The sequence below is a fragment of the Canis lupus genome, chromosome 32 (genome assembly GCF_048164855.1).
Source record: "Canis lupus baileyi chromosome 32, mCanLup2.hap1, whole genome shotgun sequence".
NCBI classification, from domain to species: domain Eukaryota; kingdom Metazoa; phylum Chordata; class Mammalia; order Carnivora; family Canidae; genus Canis; species Canis lupus.
In genome coordinates, this window is record NC_132869.1 from 14,516,927 (window position 1) to 14,535,652 (window position 18,726).

At 36.0% G+C, this 18,726-nt stretch overlaps 1 protein-coding gene across 12 annotated transcripts in view; it reads left to right on the forward strand.

The window, feature by feature from the left end:
- Window positions 1-18,726, forward strand: part of CTDSPL2 (CTD small phosphatase like 2) — an 88,992-nt gene that overhangs the window by 20,223 nt on the left and 50,043 nt on the right. For all 12 annotated transcript variants that reach the window (XM_072808195.1, XM_072808194.1, XM_072808188.1 and 9 more), the window contains one exon: window positions 8,329-8,538. In XM_072808195.1, the coding sequence (XP_072664296.1) occupies window positions 8,353-8,538 (186 nt within the window). In that variant the 5' untranslated portion in view covers window positions 8,329-8,352. The remainder of the gene's footprint in view (window positions 1-8,328; window positions 8,539-18,726) is intronic.

An 18,726-nucleotide genomic window follows, 5' to 3' on the forward strand; every position in this document is an offset into this window, starting at 1 on the left:
GTTGGTAGCTCTGGTAGTGAGGGTTTTTGTTGTTTCTGCTACTTTGTAATGGAAAATATCAAGCATATGCACAAAGTAAACAGAGTGGTATTATGAAGCCCATATGACCATTACTCAGTTTGAGTACTTAGTAACATTTTGTCCATCTTCTGGATCTGTGTCCCCACCTACTTCCACCTTCCTGCTACCTGGTTGGTATTATTCATAGGAACTTTTTGTAGGTATTTATTTTGGTAAAATTTACATACTTTGAAATACATAGATTTTAGCTATAAGTTTTGACAAATAGAGCCATATTCCATCACATATGTAATTTCTTTTCCCCCAAACAGCTTCTATTCTGATTTGTTTCTCCTTAGATTATTTTTGCCTCTAATAGAATTTCTCTTTAATGGTATCATCAAATGTGTATGTATTCTTTTGTGTCTGCCATTGCTCAGCATAATGTCAGAGATTCTTTCATGTTGATGATAATAATTGTTTGATTTTTATTCCACTGTGTGAAAAGACCACAGTATTCATGTTTCTGTCCCTGAGCATTTTTGTTGTTTCCAGTTTGGGACTACTATAAATAAAGCCTACCATGAACATTTTTGTAAAGTATGCTGTGGACACGTTTACAGAAGATAAAAACATAGAAGTGAAAAAATTACTGTATCAAGGGGCAAGATGTTGTTTAATAGAAATTTACCAAAAACCTAACATCCCATTAGTAGAATATGAGAGTGCTCATTGTTCCACATCCTTACTCCCATGTATTATTGTCAGTCTTTTTAATTTTTGCCTTTCAAGTACATATGGATTAGTATGCTGTTTTGATTTTAATTTGCACTTCTGATGGGGAATTATATTGAGCATCATTTCATATGTTTGTGGCCAAACATCTAGCTTTTATGAAGTGTCTTCTCAGGTCTTTTTAATTTTTATGAAGTCTAGTAACCTAGTTTTTGCTTTTATGGTTTCTACTTTTGTGGTTATTCTTTATATATATATATATATATATATATATATATATATATATATATATATATATATCTCCTCTGGATAGAGATAGTTTTACTTTTTCCTTTCTAATGTGAATTTCTTTTCTTTTTACTTGTCTTTCTAATTCCATGACATGAACCTCTAGTAAAATGTTGAATAGAAATGGTGAGTGTAGACAGCCTTGTCTTATTCTTGACCTTAGTTAAGAAAGCATTTAGCTTTTCTTTCTTTCTTTTTTTTAACAATTTTATTTATTTCTTTGAGAGAATGAGAGAGCATATGTGTACTTGCACATGCAGGGGGAGGGATAGAGGGAGAAACAGACTCCCTGCTGAGTGGGGAGGCCAGTGTAGGACTCCATCCCGGGACTCCAGGATCATGACCTGAACCAAAAACAGACGCTTTGGTGCCTTGCATTTAGTTTTTCATTATGCAGTATGATGTTAGCTGTGGGGTTTTTGTAGATGCCTTTTCTCAGATTTAAGTTCTGTTCTATTGCCGGTTTTTTTTAGTATTTTTATTGTGAAAGGGTGTTGAGTTTGGTCAGATGCTTTCTTTTTTTTCTGCATCATTTGAGATAATCATATGGGATTTTTCCTTTGCATCTATGTGCCTAAGGGATATTGACTGGTAGTTTTACTTTTCTTGTAGTGTCTTTGACTTTAGTATCAGAGTAATGCTGACCTCATAGATTGAGTTGGGAGGTGTTCCACAATTTTTTGAAAGGATTTGAGAAGGATTGGTGATAATTCTTTTTTTTTCTTTTTAAGATTTTATTTATTTATTCATGGGAAACACAGAGAGAGGCAGAGACATAGGCAAAGGTAGAGGCAGGCTCCCTCCAGGGAGTCTGATGTGGGACTTGATCCCGAAACCCCAGGATCAAGCCCTGAGTGGAAGGCAGGTGCTAAACCGTTGAGCCACCCAGGTGTCCTGGTGATAATTCTTTAAACATTTGGGGGACACCTGGGTGGCTCAGCAATTGGGCATCTGCCTTTGGCTCAGGGCATGATTCCGGTCTGGGGATCGAGTCCCATGTTGGGCTCCCTGCATGGAGCCTGCTTCTCTCTCTGCCTGTGTCTCTGCCTCTCTCTCATGAATAATTAAATAAATCTTTAAAAAAAAAATTTGGTAAAATTCACTAGTGAAGAAACCCTCTGGTCCTGGACTTTGCTTTTGAGAAGTTTTTTTTGTCTTGTCTGTCTGTCTTTCTTTCTTTCTTTCTTTCTTTCTTTCTTTCTTTCTTTCTCTCTCTCTCTCTCTCTCTCTCTTTCTTCCCTTTAGGGATTTATTTATTTATTTATTTATTTATTTATTTATTTTTATTTTTTATTTTTTTTATTCATAGACACAGAAAGAGAGGCAGAGACACAGGCAAAGGGAGAAGCAGGCTCCATGCAGGAAGCCTGATCACACCAGGATCACACCCCAGGCTGCAGGCAGCACCAAACTGCTATGCCACCGGGGCTGCCCCCCCTTTAGGGTTTTATTAAGTATTCTCTACACCCAAAGTGGGCCTCAATCTCTCAACCTAGAGATCAAGAATTGCATGCCAGCCAGGCTCCCCTGAGAAGTTTTTTTTTTTTTTTTTAAGATTTTATTTATTTATTCATGAGAGACAGAGAGAAAGGCAGAGGCACAGGCAGAGGGACTCGATCCCACGTCTCCAGGATCATGCCCTGGGCCAAAGGCGGCACTAAACCGCTGAGCCACCCAGGCTGCCCTCCCCTGAGAAGTTTTTAAAGAAATTATGACTACTTATTCAACTTTACTTAAGAGTGTTTTGAATTATTTTTCTTGAGCCCATTTTACTTATATCTTTATAGAAATTGATCCATCTCATCTAAGTTACTGGATTTGTTGGTGTGCAGTTGTTCGTAGTATTCCATTAAAATTATTTTTATTTCTGTAGTTTGGTATTAATGACCCATCTTTCACTCCTGACTTTAGTAGGTTGAGTTTTTTTCTTGGCTAGTCTAATTTAAGGTGTGTCAATTATGTTGATCTTTTCAAAGAAAAAACTTTTGGCCTCATTAAGGTTTTTTTTCTGTCTTTTTAAATCATCCATTTGACTAATTTCTGTTTTATTTTTTATTTCCTTCCTTCTGCTTGCTTTAGATTTAGTTTGCTTTTCTCTTTATAGTTTCTTTTTTTTTTTTTTTTTTTATTTATGATAGAGAGAGAGAGAGAGAGAGGCAGAGACATAGGCAGAGGGAGAAGCAGGCTCCATGCACCGGGAGCCCGACGTGGGATTCGATCCCGGGTCTCCAGGATCGTGCCCTCGGCCAAAGGCAGGCGCCAAACCGCTGCGCCACCCAGGGATCCCCTCTTTATAGTTTCTTATGAAAAGTTTTGTTATTGAGTTGAGGTCTTTTTCTAATATAAGCATTTACGTAAATTGCCCTCTAAGCACAGTTTTGGGAGCATCTCATAAGTCTTGGTGTGTTTTGATTTTGTTTTGTTTCATCCTGAAGTATTTTCTAATTCTCGTGATTTCTTTTTTGACACGGTGCTTACATATTTAGGAGTTTGTTGTTTAATTGCTGCATGATTGTTAATTTCTCAAGTTTCTTTCCTTGTGATTTCTAATTTCATTCCAGTGTGGTTGGAAACCGGATACTTGTATGATTTCAGTCCTTTTCAGTTTATTGAGACTTGTTTTGTGTCCTAAAATGTAGTCTATCCTGGACAATGTTCTGTATTCTGTTGTTGTTGAATGGAATGTTCCATGTGTGTCTCTTAGGTCTAGGGAATTGTTCATGTCTTTGATTTCTTTATTGATCTTTTGTCTAGTTCTATTCATTATTGAAAGTGAGGTATTGAAATATCTACCTATTGTGGAATTGTCCATTTTTCACTTTTGTTTGGCAGTTTTTACTTCTTGTATTTTGAGACTCTGGTGTGAGGTACATATATGTTTATAATTTCCCTCTAAATGCTGCTTATTACATCCCACAAATTTTCATATGCTGCTGTTTTGTTTTGTTTTATTTTTTTCTCCAAAATATTTTGTATTTCCCTTGTGGTTTTCTTTTCTTTCTTTTCTTCTTTTACTAACGATTTTATTAATAAATATATTTTACATTTACATTTTTCAAATATTTGGTACTTTTTAAGATTCTTTGTTTTTGATTTTATAATTGTGGTCAGAGAATATATTCTTTAAAATTTTCTTTATATTTATTTAGACTTGTTTTACATTTCTGCATGTGGTGTGTCTTGGTAAGTATTTCATGAAAAATTGAAAAGTATATGTTTTCTTCATCTCTTGTGTGAGTAGTTTGTTTTTAAAGTTCATGAGGGCTTAACTGCTCCAGCCTTTTTAGCTGCCCTTTTTTTTTTTTTTAACACACTTGCAATTTTATTTTTTCTTTGGCGTTAGAGTTGAGGGGAAACAGAGGTTTTGGCTGAGAAATAAACTTCTTTGCTGAAATTACATACTGAAAATTTTAAATAAGTAGTAGAAGATGGAGAAGATAGGTAGTTGGTAAACTGGGACCTAAAGTTGCTATCTCACTTCTGCCACCATGACTTCCTGTTATAGACCAAATTATAATAGGGAAGGGAGCTATTCTTTATTTTGCTTGTTAAAGTCTAGGTAAGACATGAAGGGGGAAGTGCCCTTGCAAGCTTCCAAGAATGAGAGGCACAAGTCCATTTATTCTACTGTCTCTATCTGAGGTACAATCCCTAAGACTACTATGAAAGAGTAGAAGGTAGTTATATGGACTCAATTTGCTCCCAGACTTTTTCCAAAGCTTAGCTTAGCTTTGTTTTGCTCTGCTCTGCTCTTCTCTTGCTTTGCCTTGCCTTTTTAAGATTTTATTTACCCATTTGAGAGAGAGAGAGAACATGAGCAGTGGGGAGGGGCAGAGGGAGAAGCAGACTCCCTGCTGAGCAGGGAGCCTCTGCTGGGCCACACCCCAGGACCCTGGGAATATAGCCCTAGCTGAAGGTAGGCGCCCAATGGACTGAGCTACCCAGGAGCCCCTCCAGAGCTTTTCTATCCTCCTGTCATTGATGAACAAGGCAAGGGAAGACCAAGGCCATACCCACGATGGCCCCTTCAGATTTCCAGAATAAGTGTTGTTCTATCAGAGCTGAGCAGCAGCTTTTGAATTCATTCCTCTTAGATATATGACTTTCTCCCCATACCCTGTGGAAACACACTTTGGTGGGTTTAGCCTGAAAATTAGAACATGGAGCATATTCTTCCGCAGCAGCCAGCACAGCAAATTTGAGGTGCTCACCAACAGCTTCTCTGCCCACATAAGAGCCTCTGCTTGGGAGAGCTTTAAGATGAAAGCACAGAGCAACCAGCAGAGGTGGCTGCCCTGGGGGAGGCCATGCTTCCCTGTGCCCATAGGCAGGGAGTGCTTAGTGTTGTACCTTTCTGGACAGAGGGACCTACTTGATTGGCCTCATGCCTCCAACAGCCCTCTGGCAGGTTCCAGGTCAGGGCTGCAAAATGCTAGAATTGCCTATCAGGGCACAGGCTTTATTGGCATGTCCTCATGGCCATGGGGAGAAAAGCCAACACACATTTGTTGGGTGGGGCTGTGAGCTTACTTGCTCACACCTGCATGGCCCTCCAGAACGGCATATGGTCTGGCACTGCGTCACCTCTGGGGGCCTTCCTTGTCCAGCCATCTTGCCCCGTGGAGCCTTTTTAGGCATATCAAGTACACCTTTTACAATTCACTGTTGGGATGGACAAAAACCTACTTTTCAGGTCCTTCTTTAAATGCTCTTGTCTTTTTTCCAGTAAATGCCTGCTGGTTATTTTTAACTTAAAGGACCTTTCTCCTAAGCTTTCCCAGGACTATCTTCATTGTTTTCATGGGGAATGATCTAGTATTTTATATGTACATTATGATATGTATACTTATCTGACAGACTTTTTGATTCTCGTGGGCATAGGTTATAATTTTTATCCTTAATGTTCTAGTAGCAGGTGACCAATAAGTATTTAAGTTTTAAACAAGTTTAAACTTGCTGAGACTGGATTTACATATATATATATATATATATATATATATATATATATATATACTTTTAGTTTTTTAAGACCTATATTATATCAATGTATTATTTCATAAGATTTTATCATTTCCATTTAATGATTTTGGGTTTAAGATAGATTCGTTCTTGGGTATTTTTTTTACAAATTTTTATAAGTATTACAGCAATTGGTTAAAAACAGTTTTGAGAAATTCCCTCTTGCATTTTCTATATGAGCATTTTCCTTTTCTAAGGAGTGCTGTGCTCGGTAACTAAGGCATTAAGTCAACATTTATGCACTCTAAATAGGGTTTTAAAGTAAATAATACATACCTTGAATGATAAAAACACCTTTGAAGTTAACATGGACTGTGTAGGAGAAAAGACAGTATTTTTTTATTTTGGGATAGCAACTTAAAACTGAACACTATTTGCTGACAGGAAAAAAAATAGTTGTTTGTGAAGATATTTAGGGACTCCTCTGGTGAATCCTTTGAGTTTGGGGTTTTTGTTAGAGTAGATTTTGTATACATAACTTTCTAAAAGTTTCTAACTTTTTTTTCTGTGACTGTTATATTGAATTGGTAAAGACACAATGTCTTAAGCTTCTTAATTGGTCGGTGAAGACTCTAACCTTTGCCAGGAATTTCTGCATCTTTAGGAGTTTAGAATGCTTAAATGGGGTTAGACTTTTCTGTGAATGCCTTCACTGTTGTTAGTAGCATTATTTTTCTTTGCACTTTAGACTTTTCTAATTCCTTTTTCATTTTGAGGCTCAGGATGGTAAATGAATGTATTCTTTATACAGGTGAGAAAACAAGTGACTATAGTTTAGCTATGATTGAAATAGATTAGAATTCACATTTCTTAATTCTTAGTTTGGTAGTTTTTATATTCTGTTTCAGATTCTAATTTAGGGTATGTACTTTAATATTTGTGTCTTGATACAGTTTTGTCAGCCATTAATTTTCTCATCGAGAAAGTAAGAGTTCCAAGTGGATTGTCTCATACTTTCTTTCTAGTGTGAATTCAATTTTTAAAGTATCATTATGGGGGCGCCTGGGTGCTCAGTTGGTTAAGCATCTGCCTTCAGCTTAGGTCATGATTGGGGTCTTGAGATCGAGCCCCACTTTGGGCTTCCTGCTCAGCAGGAGTCTGCTTCTCCCCACCTGCTGGTGCTCTCTCTTGCTCTCTCTCTCTCACTTTCTCAAAGAAATAAATAAATACAATCTTTTTTTTTTTTTTAAAGTAAAGTATCATTATGTGTGGTAAGATCAAATGATCCTATAAATTGAATGATCCAGGGGTGCCTGATTGGCTCAGTTGGTTAAGTGTTTGCCTTCAACACAGGTCATGACCCCCAGGGTCCTGGGATCGAGTTCCACATCGGGCTCACCACTCAGCGGAGAATCTGCTTTTCCCTCTGCTCCTCCTTGCTCATACTCTCTCTCAAATTAAGTAAAATATTTTTAAAAATATTGAATGATCGAACTGCTCTTCTTACACTTGTATGATTGTTGATCATTAGAATCATGCTCATGTAATTCATTCATTCACTGAGGATTTTTGCACTGCATTGTGAGCTCCAGAAGTCAAAAACCTTCCATATGTTGTTTATTCTTTGCTAGGTACTTAACCTAGCCCAGTGTCTTGAATATGTTAAGTGCTTAATAATTATTTGTTGAATGATTAAATGAATGATAATGTCAGCATGAGTGGTGGCAGCATAGTGCTGTGGAAAGAGTATGCACATTTATGTATGTATGAATGAGAGAGAAAATCTTAAGCGGGTTCCATGCCTGGCACAGAGCCCAACACAGGACTTGATTTCACAACCCTGATATCATGACCTGAGTCAGAACCAAGAGATGGATGCTGAGGTGCCTGGGTGCCTGTAAAGCATCTGCCTTTGGCTCAGGTCATGGTCTCTAGGTCCTGGGATTGAACCTCGAGTCATGCTTCCTGCTCCTAGGGAGTCTGCTTCTTTGTCTCTCCCTCTGTCTCACCCACTGCTCATTCTCTCTCTCTCTCTCTAATAAAATCTTTATAAAAAAGAGAAAAGAGTTGAATGCTTAACCTTTGATACTGAGCCACCCAGGCACCCTGATGTTACTCCCATTTTTATTAGATCATAGGGTATAATATTTTAGAAGTTGTTGGAAAGGGTGTAATATTTTAGAAGTTGTTGGGAAGGTAAAAGTTCAAAGCAATTTTCCACTTAAAAATGTTGGTTTCTTACTTTAATCCCTAGAGACTTGGAGCAAGAGATTTTTCTTACATAAGCTGGCATGTTTGGGTATGCTAGGTTTAATTGTAATAACCTTTGTTATTTTTCTCTTACAGTTTTATATGTGGCACTCATAAAAGATGAGGCTGAGAACACGGAAGGCTTCTCAGCAATCAAATCAAATTCAAACACAACGCACTGCTAGAGCAAAGAGGAAATATTCAGAGGTTGATGATAGCCTGCCTTCAGGAGGAGAAAAAACACCGAAAAATGAAACCGGCTTGTTGTCTTCAATTAAAAAATTCATTAAAGGAAGCACACCCAAGGTAATGGTTTTACCTTGTACTTACATCATTAAAATTATAGATTGTTTTATTTAAGCATGCAGAGATGAGAAATGTATTGCTAGTAGATTAAAGAAATGTCTACATTTTGTTACTTTAAGAGTAATAACATGAACAACATTTTATGGCCATTCAGGAAAGCATTATTTATTCTATTTAACTGATCCATTTAGCCTTCTTCTTTTTTTTTTTTCTTTTTAGCATAGTATTAGGAAAAATAAAATTTTTCTTTATTTTATGTGAGTTTCTTTTACTTCCATTTTTTTCATATCAAAGAAAATTTAAATTTTCTTGTTAATATTTTTAATACAGTGTCTAATTAGTGAAATAAATTCTCTGAATTCTAACACGTGTATAATGACAATAGTATTACTTTATTAAAGAGGAAAAGTTATTAAAGACAAAATGATCACATGCTCCACATTCATACTTTGGACCAGCTTGATCTGAGGAAACTCATATACCCCTCTGAATCTCAAGAAAACAATAGTAAGATGGGACTAGTTCTAACTACTTTTTTGTTCATAGTTGTTTTTACATTAGATGGCAAACAGAAAAAGGAGTTTGAGAAATTTTAATATACTCTATAAATAGTGTTGTTATTATATAATGTAGACATTAATGAAAAATACAAGATTTTGGTTAAAAAAAGAAAGAAACTTGATAGATAGGTTTTTCCTCTGTCTTCTGACTTCTGTTTATATTCTTTTGATCTGGGCATTCTTCTCTTAATTTGGCACCATAGCATAGCATATCATGCTTTTTTATCCCTTAGGAGTAAGATCTATCTTTGTTGGTTAGCAAATTTTTGCCCATGTCAACTACACATTCAGGGTTTTCCTACAGAAATTTTTAAGTTTCTTTGTATAAATTTCAAAATCTTGCAATTTTCATTAATGTCTGCTTAAAGGTTTAAATAAGATAGGGCCAGTAAAAACCTGTTTGCAAGCTGACCTTTTATTCACGAATTTTGAGGGGCAAGAATTTTCCTCCAGCTACAAATTCATTTAATTGTACTGTTAATCATCTAGATTTTTTTACTGTATTCTATAAGGTTATTATGAAAATTAGTATTGGAATGTCTTGCTAAGATCAAGGTATACTATTTGTTGTTTTTCTCCTCCCAGGCTACTAATCCTGTTAGAAGTTAAATGATTAGCTTGTCATGTATTATTCCTCTTGAGCTTATACTGTCTTCTAATTGTTGTTTTTTTATCCCATTGTCATTAAATCATCTCTTTGATAATATATTCTAAAGTTTTATTGAGAATCTGTACAATGCTTTCTTATGTTCAGTATCTTAAGTATAGGTTGTTTATTTCAAAATTTGGGTAGGAGTTGGCAAGTAATGTTTATTGAGTATATTTGTTAGGTGCTTTATATTTAGTAGTTCCTTAACTCCTATCTTTTGATATTTTATAGAAGAGAAACATTTAGGCGTAATGAATATAGATAACTTGTACAATGTCCGTAACAACAATAATTGTAATAAATGTCCAGGATAAAAACGAACAATAAAGAACAAATAGAACAGTAATTACTATCATTTATTAAACAGTATGTGTCATACACTGTTCTCGGTGTTTTAAGTGTAATAACTTCTGTAAGCTGTATGGACCATATAAAGTAGGTGCTATCATCTCTACATTACAATCTCTATATTACAGATAAGGAAACTAAGGCACAGGAAGGTTAAAGAACTTGTCTAGGGTTACTTAGCTTTAAGTGGCAACACTGGAATTGAAACCCAAAAGTTTCAGAGCCTGCACTTTTAAGCCACTATGCAGTACTGCCTCTACAATAAGTGACAATGCTGAGAGTTAAACCCAGGTACATTTGACTGTGATACCTGTGCTCTTTATCCTATACCATTCTGTCTCAGAATAATGAGACAGAAGCTAGATAATGTCTTAATAGCATCACTTATCTTGTGTAAGCATTGAAAATTTTTCTTGATTAAAGCAAATAAGAGTACAATCTTTTATACTTTGTCATTTATATTTATATTCTATCATCATTTTAAAGCTTCCTAAAGCTTATTTTTTTTATAGGATGTTTCCCCCCTAGTATTTTTTTGCATCTATCTTCATCTTCTGTCTTTAGTCTGACTGGATGATAAACTACATTTCTTATCTCCACAAATGTCCTTTTTAAAACCAAGTCTGATAGACAACTCCCTGTGCTGCCTTTTTTGTTTCTTTGGTACCTTTCCCTCTTTGTGTCTACTTTTGGACTTTTCAAGTTATGTGGCTAGAATTGAACTTTTTAGACAAGCCTTCTTGCTTTCTCTTTTGAGCTGTAGTCCTTTCTAAGGTATCTGACATTGCTTTTATGCCTGTTTCAGGAATCTTTTTGAAATGGTCTCATATCACCCTCCTTTTTTGCTCTACTGTTAATATTATGATTTCTAGGATTAGTGTCTGTTGGTACTTGCCATTTTACCATCACTGACCCATTTTTATATTTTTATATTGTTAACAAGTTCTAGTCTGTATTCTGGTCTTAATTTTGGTTTTTTTTGGTTTTGTTTTTTTTGTTTTTTTTTGTTTTTTAAAGATTTTTTTTATTAATGATAGTCACAGAGAGAGAGAGAGAGAGAGAGAGGCAGAGACATAGGCAGAGGGAGAAGCAGGCTCCATGCACCGGGAGCCTGACGTGGGATTCGATCCCGGGTCTCCAGGATCGCGCCCTGGGCCAAAGGCAGGCTCCAAACCGCTGCGCCACCCAGGGATCCCTGGTCTTAATTTTGTATAAATTAGCCATGAGAATATTTAGGTAAACCAAACATAGGTGGTTAATTTATGAATATAAGTGTGTATATTAGTTTGCTAGGACTGCCATAAGAAAATACCAGAGATTGAATGCTTAAACAATAAATGTTTTTACAGTCCAGAAGCTAGAATTCCAAATTTAGAGTGACAGCAAGTAGGTTTCTTCTGAGGCCTTTCTTGATTTGATGGCTTCTTTCTTGCTGTGTCCTCCCATAGTTGCCCATCAGTCCTTTGTGTTATCTGTGCTGTAATCTCTTCTTGTAAGGACACCACTCATAACTGGATTAGGGCCTACCTTAATGAACCCATTTTAACTTAATTATTACTTAAAAGCTGACTTTGTAAATATGGTTATGTTCCATGGTTTAGGGCTTCAACATATGAATTTAGGGATAGGGAAGGGGACACAAATTCAGCCCATAACAGGGTAAATGAAATCTCTGGTCTCTTTCAAATCCAGGTTTTGTGATTGAAACATTTACCACTTCTCTGATTTCGGAATTATGAAATTGTCAGTAAGAGCACTTAGGAATTCTTGACATGCATTCTTTCTGCATTTAGCAAAATGAGATTTTTTTTTAAAGATTTATTTATTAGCGAGAGAGATCAACTGGGGGGGACAGAGGGAGAGGAAGAGAGAAAATCAAGCAGACCTTAATGGAGGGCTTGATCTCATAACCCCAAGGTCATGACCTAAACCGAGACCAAGAGTCAGACACTTAACTGACTATACCACTCAGGGGCCCCAGCATAATGAGATTTCTTTCTTTCTTTTTTTTTTTTTAATTTTTTTTTAATTTTTATTTATTTATGATAGTCACAGAGATTGAGAGAGGCAGAGACACAGGCAGAGGGAGAAGCAGGCTCCATGCACCGGGAGCCCGACGTGGGATTCGATCCCGGGTCTCCAAGATCGCGCGCCCTGGGCCAAAGGCAGGCGCCAAACCGCTGCGCCACCCAGGGATCCCCATAATGAGATTTCTGATATATATTTGAAGTGAAAGCCTCACAGCTAAAATATATTTATTTTATATCAGAAATCTCTCTACTCCTTTCCAAATAGATGGTTACTGAAGTTTTCCTATAATAAAATGATCTTTCCTCTCTTCTTATCTAAATACTGTTATGCTCTTGTTAAGGGTCACCAATTTGTATATGGTTATAATTCTAATGAAATAATCAAATCCTTACCTGCTACATTAAATCAGTGTTTTAAGATCTTTTAAGTATAACCCTCAGAAAGAAATCTATCTTTTACTACATTCATACATGGGCAATAGAACTCACCCTTAATATATTTTATGTGCTCTGATTTTTATTTTCTGTTTCTTCTTCTTCTTCTTCTTCTTCTTCTTCTTCTTCTTCTTCTTCTTCTTCTTCTTATTTATTTATTTATTTATTTATTTATTTATTTAAAAGATTTTATTTATTTATTCATGAGAAACACAGAGAGGAGAGAGATGCAGAGACACAGGCAGAGGGAGAAGCAGGCTTCATGCAGGGAGCCTGACGTGGTACTTGATCCATGGTCTCCAGGATCACGCCCTGGGCTGAAGGCAGCGCTAAACCGCTGAGCCACCTGGGCTGCCCTTTTATTCTCCTTTTAAAGGTTATTTTAATACTTTAATTTCTTGCTCCACTGGTGGGTTGTACCCCTTGTTTTAAAAACATGTTTAGATGAAAACTTTGTTTTCTAAACTTTGTACTACTACCAAGCTTCATGGTTTCATTTGGAACATTCTTCCTTCTTACAAAAGTTAACATAAGCCAGTCTCTCTAGATGTCTTCTTTAATGACTAGATTAAAAAGTACTCTACCATTTATTATGGAATGAAAAAAATTAAAAGTTCAGATTGGATGGTTATATATACATAATCATAGCATATACCAGATAACTAAAATTTTACTTATTTTTTTCCTGATCTGTAGGCCTTTTACCTCTATTTCTTTACTTATTGCTTTGGTTAGGGCCTCTAGTACAAGGTTCTGAGAAGTAGTGAGAGTAAATACTTTTTCTTGTTGCTGATTTTAGAGGAAAATAGTTGGTTTACCATTAGATATGATGTTAACTAAGTGTTATTCTTAGTTATCCTTTACTCATTTGAGGAAGTGATTATTCCTAGTTCACTAAAATTCTTTTTTTTTTTTTTTTTAATTTTTATTTATTTATGATAGTCACACAGAGAGAGAGAGAGGCAGAGACACAGGCAGAGGGAGAAGCAGGCTCCATGCACCGGGAGCCTGATGTGGGATTCGATCCCGAGTCTCCAGGATCGCGCCCTGGGCCAAAGGCAGGCGCCAAACCGCTGCGCCACCCAGGGATCCCCCACTAAAATTCTTATGTTGAGTTTTGTCGAAGACTTTTTCTCCACCTATTGAGATGGTCTTCAGATTTTCTTTTATTCTTTTAATATGGAGTAGTGCAGAAATATTTTTAATGGAAAACCAAACTTGTATTGCTGGATTTGATTTATTGTGTGTATGGGTTTTTTTTTAAAGGGATTTTTACACATCTGTGTTCATGAGAGTTTTGGCCCGTAGTTGCCTTGATTTTAATATTTCCAGATTTTGGGATCAAGATTATGCTTGGGCCATAAAGCAAGTGAAGAATTGTTCCCTCTGCTTCTTATTTCTGGAAAGAACTTATATTGGCTTAGAATTATTTTATCTTTACATAAGTAGTAGAATTCTTTGTGAGAGCTTTTATTGTAAATTTGATTTTTGTAATATATATGAGACTGTTTAGCTTTTCTATTTTTTTTTTATTGTGAAAAAATTTAGATTTATAGCCAGCTGTACTCAGTTTAGATGATCCCAATTTTGCTGGCAACATCCAAAGCATCATAGTCAGGAGCCAGTCGAACATATGCTTTCTTCTCTCCATCAGTCCTGATCAAGGTGTTGATCTTGGCCACATCAATGTCATAGAGCTTCTTCACAACCTGTTTGATTTGGTGCTTATTGGCCTTGACATCCACAATGAACACAAGTGTGTTGTTGTCTTTTATTTTCTTCATGGCTGTCTCAGTAGTCAGGGGGAACTTGATGAAGGCATAGTGACCAAGCTTGTTTTTCTTTCTTTCTTTCTTTCTTTCTTTTTTTTTTTTTTCCAAGCTTGTTTTTCCTGGTGGTGCTCTTTTGAGGATATTTGAGCTGCCTCAGAGATGCAGGGTCTTGGGTTGTCGGAATGTAGGTGACATACGAATCTTCTTTTTTTTTGTGACTGCATGCCTTTCGGCACCTCTTTCTTAGCTTTCAAAGCCTTTGCTTTGGCTTCGGCTTTGGGAGGGGCAGGGGCTTCCTTCGCCTTCAGAGCCATCTTCATGAAAGGGCACTTTTCTGTTTCTTATTTCAGTTTTGGTCATACGTGTTTTTCAAAAAATTAGTTCATTCATCCAAGTTGTTGAATTACTTGGTATAAAGTTTTGTGATATTTACATAAATATCAATGTCTGCTGTATCTATAATGATGTACCTCTTTTCATTCCTGATATGGATAGTTTATGATTTATCTTTGTTTTGATGTATTACTAGAGCCTTTTTAGCTTCATTACTCTTTCAAAGAATCAATGTCTATCTTTGTTAATTTTCTCTTTTCTTTCCATTTTCTATTGATTTCTATTTGTTTTTAATATTATACTTTCTGTCTGATTTAATTTTACTTTTTTAGTTTCTAGAAGTGGGAGCTTAGATAAGGAATCAGTAAACATTTTCTGTAACTATTTCAGATAAACAATATTTTAGACTTTGTGGAATATATTGTATTACAGCTACTACTCACCTCTTCAGATAATACATAAATGACCGACCATGACTTTGGACACTGATCTGAATTTCATATAATTTTCTTTTTTTATTTTAAATATTTTATTCACTTATTCATGAGAGACACACAGAGAGAGGCAGAGACACAGGCAGAGAGAGAGAAGCAGGCTCCATGCAGGGAGCCCGATGTGGGACTCGATCCTGGGACTCCAGAATCATGCCCTGGGCCAAAGGCAGGCGCTCAACCGCTGAGGCGTCCCTCATATAATTTTCTATGTCATCAAATAACCTTATTCTTTTGATCCTCCCCAACCCTTCCTACATCCCCATTTACAAATATAAAAAAAAAACATTCCTGGAGTACCTGGCTGGCTCAGTCAGTAGAGCGTGTGATTCTTGTGGTCTTGGGTCATGAGTTCAAGCCCTTTATTGGGTGTAGAGCTTACTTAAAAAAAGTTTTGAAAACAAAAACAAAAAACCCATTCCTAGCTTGCTGGTCATCAAAAACAGCTTGTTGGACTTGGCTTCTGGATTGTAGTTTTCCAGCCCCTTGTTTACTTAGATCGTCGATATTACACTCCCCTCCAATATAATTTTTAAAGCTGTGAATTTCAAAGTATTATTTTCCCATACATTCTGATTGTATATATTTTTAAGTTTTTATTTTAATTTCAGTTAATATACAGTGTTATATTAGTTTTAAGTGTACAGTACAGTGACTCAGCAATTCCATATATACATTACCTGGTACTCATCTGATTATATTTTTATTACCTTTTTTGTGGGTGTGTATGATTTAGTCTCTGACCCATGGACTATTTAGAAATGTGTTGTTTAACTTCCAGATTTTTGGGCAATTTTTAGATGTCTTTTAATTGTTGATTTCTAATTTAATATCATTGTGATTTATGAATATACTGTGTATGATTTCATTTATTTGATTTTTTTTTATTTCTTGATTTTTTTTAATACTTTCTAGCATGTAGTCTATGTTGGTGAGTGTCCCATGTGTATTTGAAAAAAATGTGTGTATTCCAGAATTATTTAGTGCAGTATTCTGTAACAATTAGATCTAGTTGGTTGATAATATTTCAGTCTTCTGTGTCTTAAACTTGTTTTATTAGTTACTACGAGAGGGATGTTAAAATCTCCAACTGTTACTATGAATTTGTCTACTTTGCCTTTCATTTCTACCATTTTTTTTCTTCATGTGTTTGAAGTTCTCTTGTTAGGTGTATACACGTTTTTGATGAGTATAAATTGTTCTTGTTACCACTGTGAAATGTCTCTCATCTCTATTAGTATTTGCTTTAAGATTTTCTTTGCCTAGGGACGCCTGGATGGCTCGGTGGTTAGGCACGGCTTTCGGCTTGGGGCATGATCCTGAAGTTCAGAGATCGAGTCCCACATCGGGCTCCTTGAGAGGAGCCTACTTCTCCGTCTGCTTATGTCTTTGCCTCTCTCTCTCTCTGTCTCTCATGAATAAATTTTAAAAATCTTAAAAAGATTTACTTTGCCTAATATTAATATAGCTACATAATTTTCCCAGCATTTGCATGATATAGTTCTTTCCCTCCCATGAATAAATATACTCTGTGTATTTATATTTAAATTGACATGTTCAGTTAGGTTTAAAGTGAATATTAATATGGTTGAGTTTATTAATCTTATTCTGTATCTATCACATTTTTTCTTTATTTTTCTGTTTTTCTTATCCTGCCTTCGTTTTCACAGACTAGTTATCTGTTAGAATTTCTTCTATTTCTTATATTGACTTGAAAAATTAACTTTATGGAGGGACGCATGGGTGCCTCAGTGGTTAAGCATCTGCCTTCAGTTCGGGGCATGATCCCAGAGTTCCGGGATTGAGTCCCACATCAGGCTCCCTTCTGCCTATTCTCTGCCTTCTCTCTGTGTGTCTCATGAATAAATGGATAAGATCTTAAAAAAAAAAAAAAAACTTTATGGAGTTACAGTTATACACAAAATACCTGTTTAAGATATATAGTCACAAATTCTTAACATATTTATACACTAATGACCAAAAAGTACCTTTACAGTCTTTGCAGACAATTTCACAGCATCACCCTAGGCAACCATCAATCTACTTTTGTTATAGATCTCATAGAACTTTTCTAGAGTTTCATATTCATATGACTGTAATCATTCAGCATCTCTTGTATCTTTCACTCAGCATAAAAGTTTTGGGCTTACTTGTATTACTGCATGGATTCATTACTTTTATTCACTCCTCCACCTAGAATTCTATTGTATGAGTGTACTGCATAACATAATTTGTTTATCCATTTACACAGTTTTTGGTTTTGGTTTTGGTTTTTTATGAATATCATGAATAAAGTTGCTATGAATATTTGTGTTGAGTCCATGTGTGGACCTATATTTAAGTTAAAATTGGGTAAATAAAGAAGATTGGTACTGCTGGGTCCTATAATAAATACATGTTTATTTTTTTGTGGTAGCTTTATTGAGACATATAATTAGCATGCCATAAAACTCACCCATGCAAGGTATAAATTCAGGAGCTTTTAGTATATGCACAGAGTTCTACAACTGTTACCATAATCAATTTTATGCCATTTATGTCATCTTCAGTGGCTGTCACCCATCAAGTCTCCTTTCTTCCCTAGCCCTGAGCAACCAGTAGTTGACTTTCTGTCCATATAGATTTGCCTAGTCTAGACATTTCATATAAATGGAATTCTACAATATATAGTGTTCTATGTCTGGCTTCTTTCACTTAGCATATTTTCAGTGTGCATTTGTGTTACAGAATATATCATTTCACCATTCTTTCTTATTGTGAAGTAATATTCCATTGTATGGATATACTCCATTTTTTCAGTTGATGGACATTTGGGTTGTTTCCACATTTTGGCTTTATGAAAATGACGGCTATGAACATTCACATAAAAGTTTTTTTGTGGGAATCTTTTTTTCTTTTTAAAAGGTTTTATTTGAGAGCACGATCACAAGCAGCGGGGGAAGGGCTTGAGGGAGGAGCAGACTCCTCGCTCGCTGAGCAGGGAGCCCAGTGTCAGACTTGATCCCGGGAGACCCTGGGATCATGACCTGAGCCGAAGACAGACATTGAACCAACTGAGCCACCCAGGCACCCTGTGGAAACCTATTACAGGATAATACGATAATTCTGTGTTTAACTTTTAAGGAATTGTAGGTTGTTTTCCAAAATGTCTGTACTATGTTACAGTCCCACCAACAAAGTTGAGGGTTCCAGTTTCTCCACATCCTCAACAACACTTGTTTATTGTCTTATTAGTTTTAGCCATCTTGGTGAATGTGAAATAGTTTGTTATTGTGGTTCTGATAATACATTTTCTATTTATTCATTCATTCATTCATTCGAAACACAGAGAGGCAGAGACACAGTAGAGAGAGAAGCTGGCTCCCCACAGGGAACCTGATATGAGACTGGATCCCAGGATCCCGGGATCAGACCTGGGCCAAAGGCAGATGCTCAACCATTGAGCCGCCCAGGCATCCCATGATATACATTTCCCTAATGACAAGTCACATTGAGAGACTTGTCTTTTTTTTTTTAAGATATTATTTATTTATTCATAGAGAGAGAGAGAGGCAGAGACACAGGGAGAGG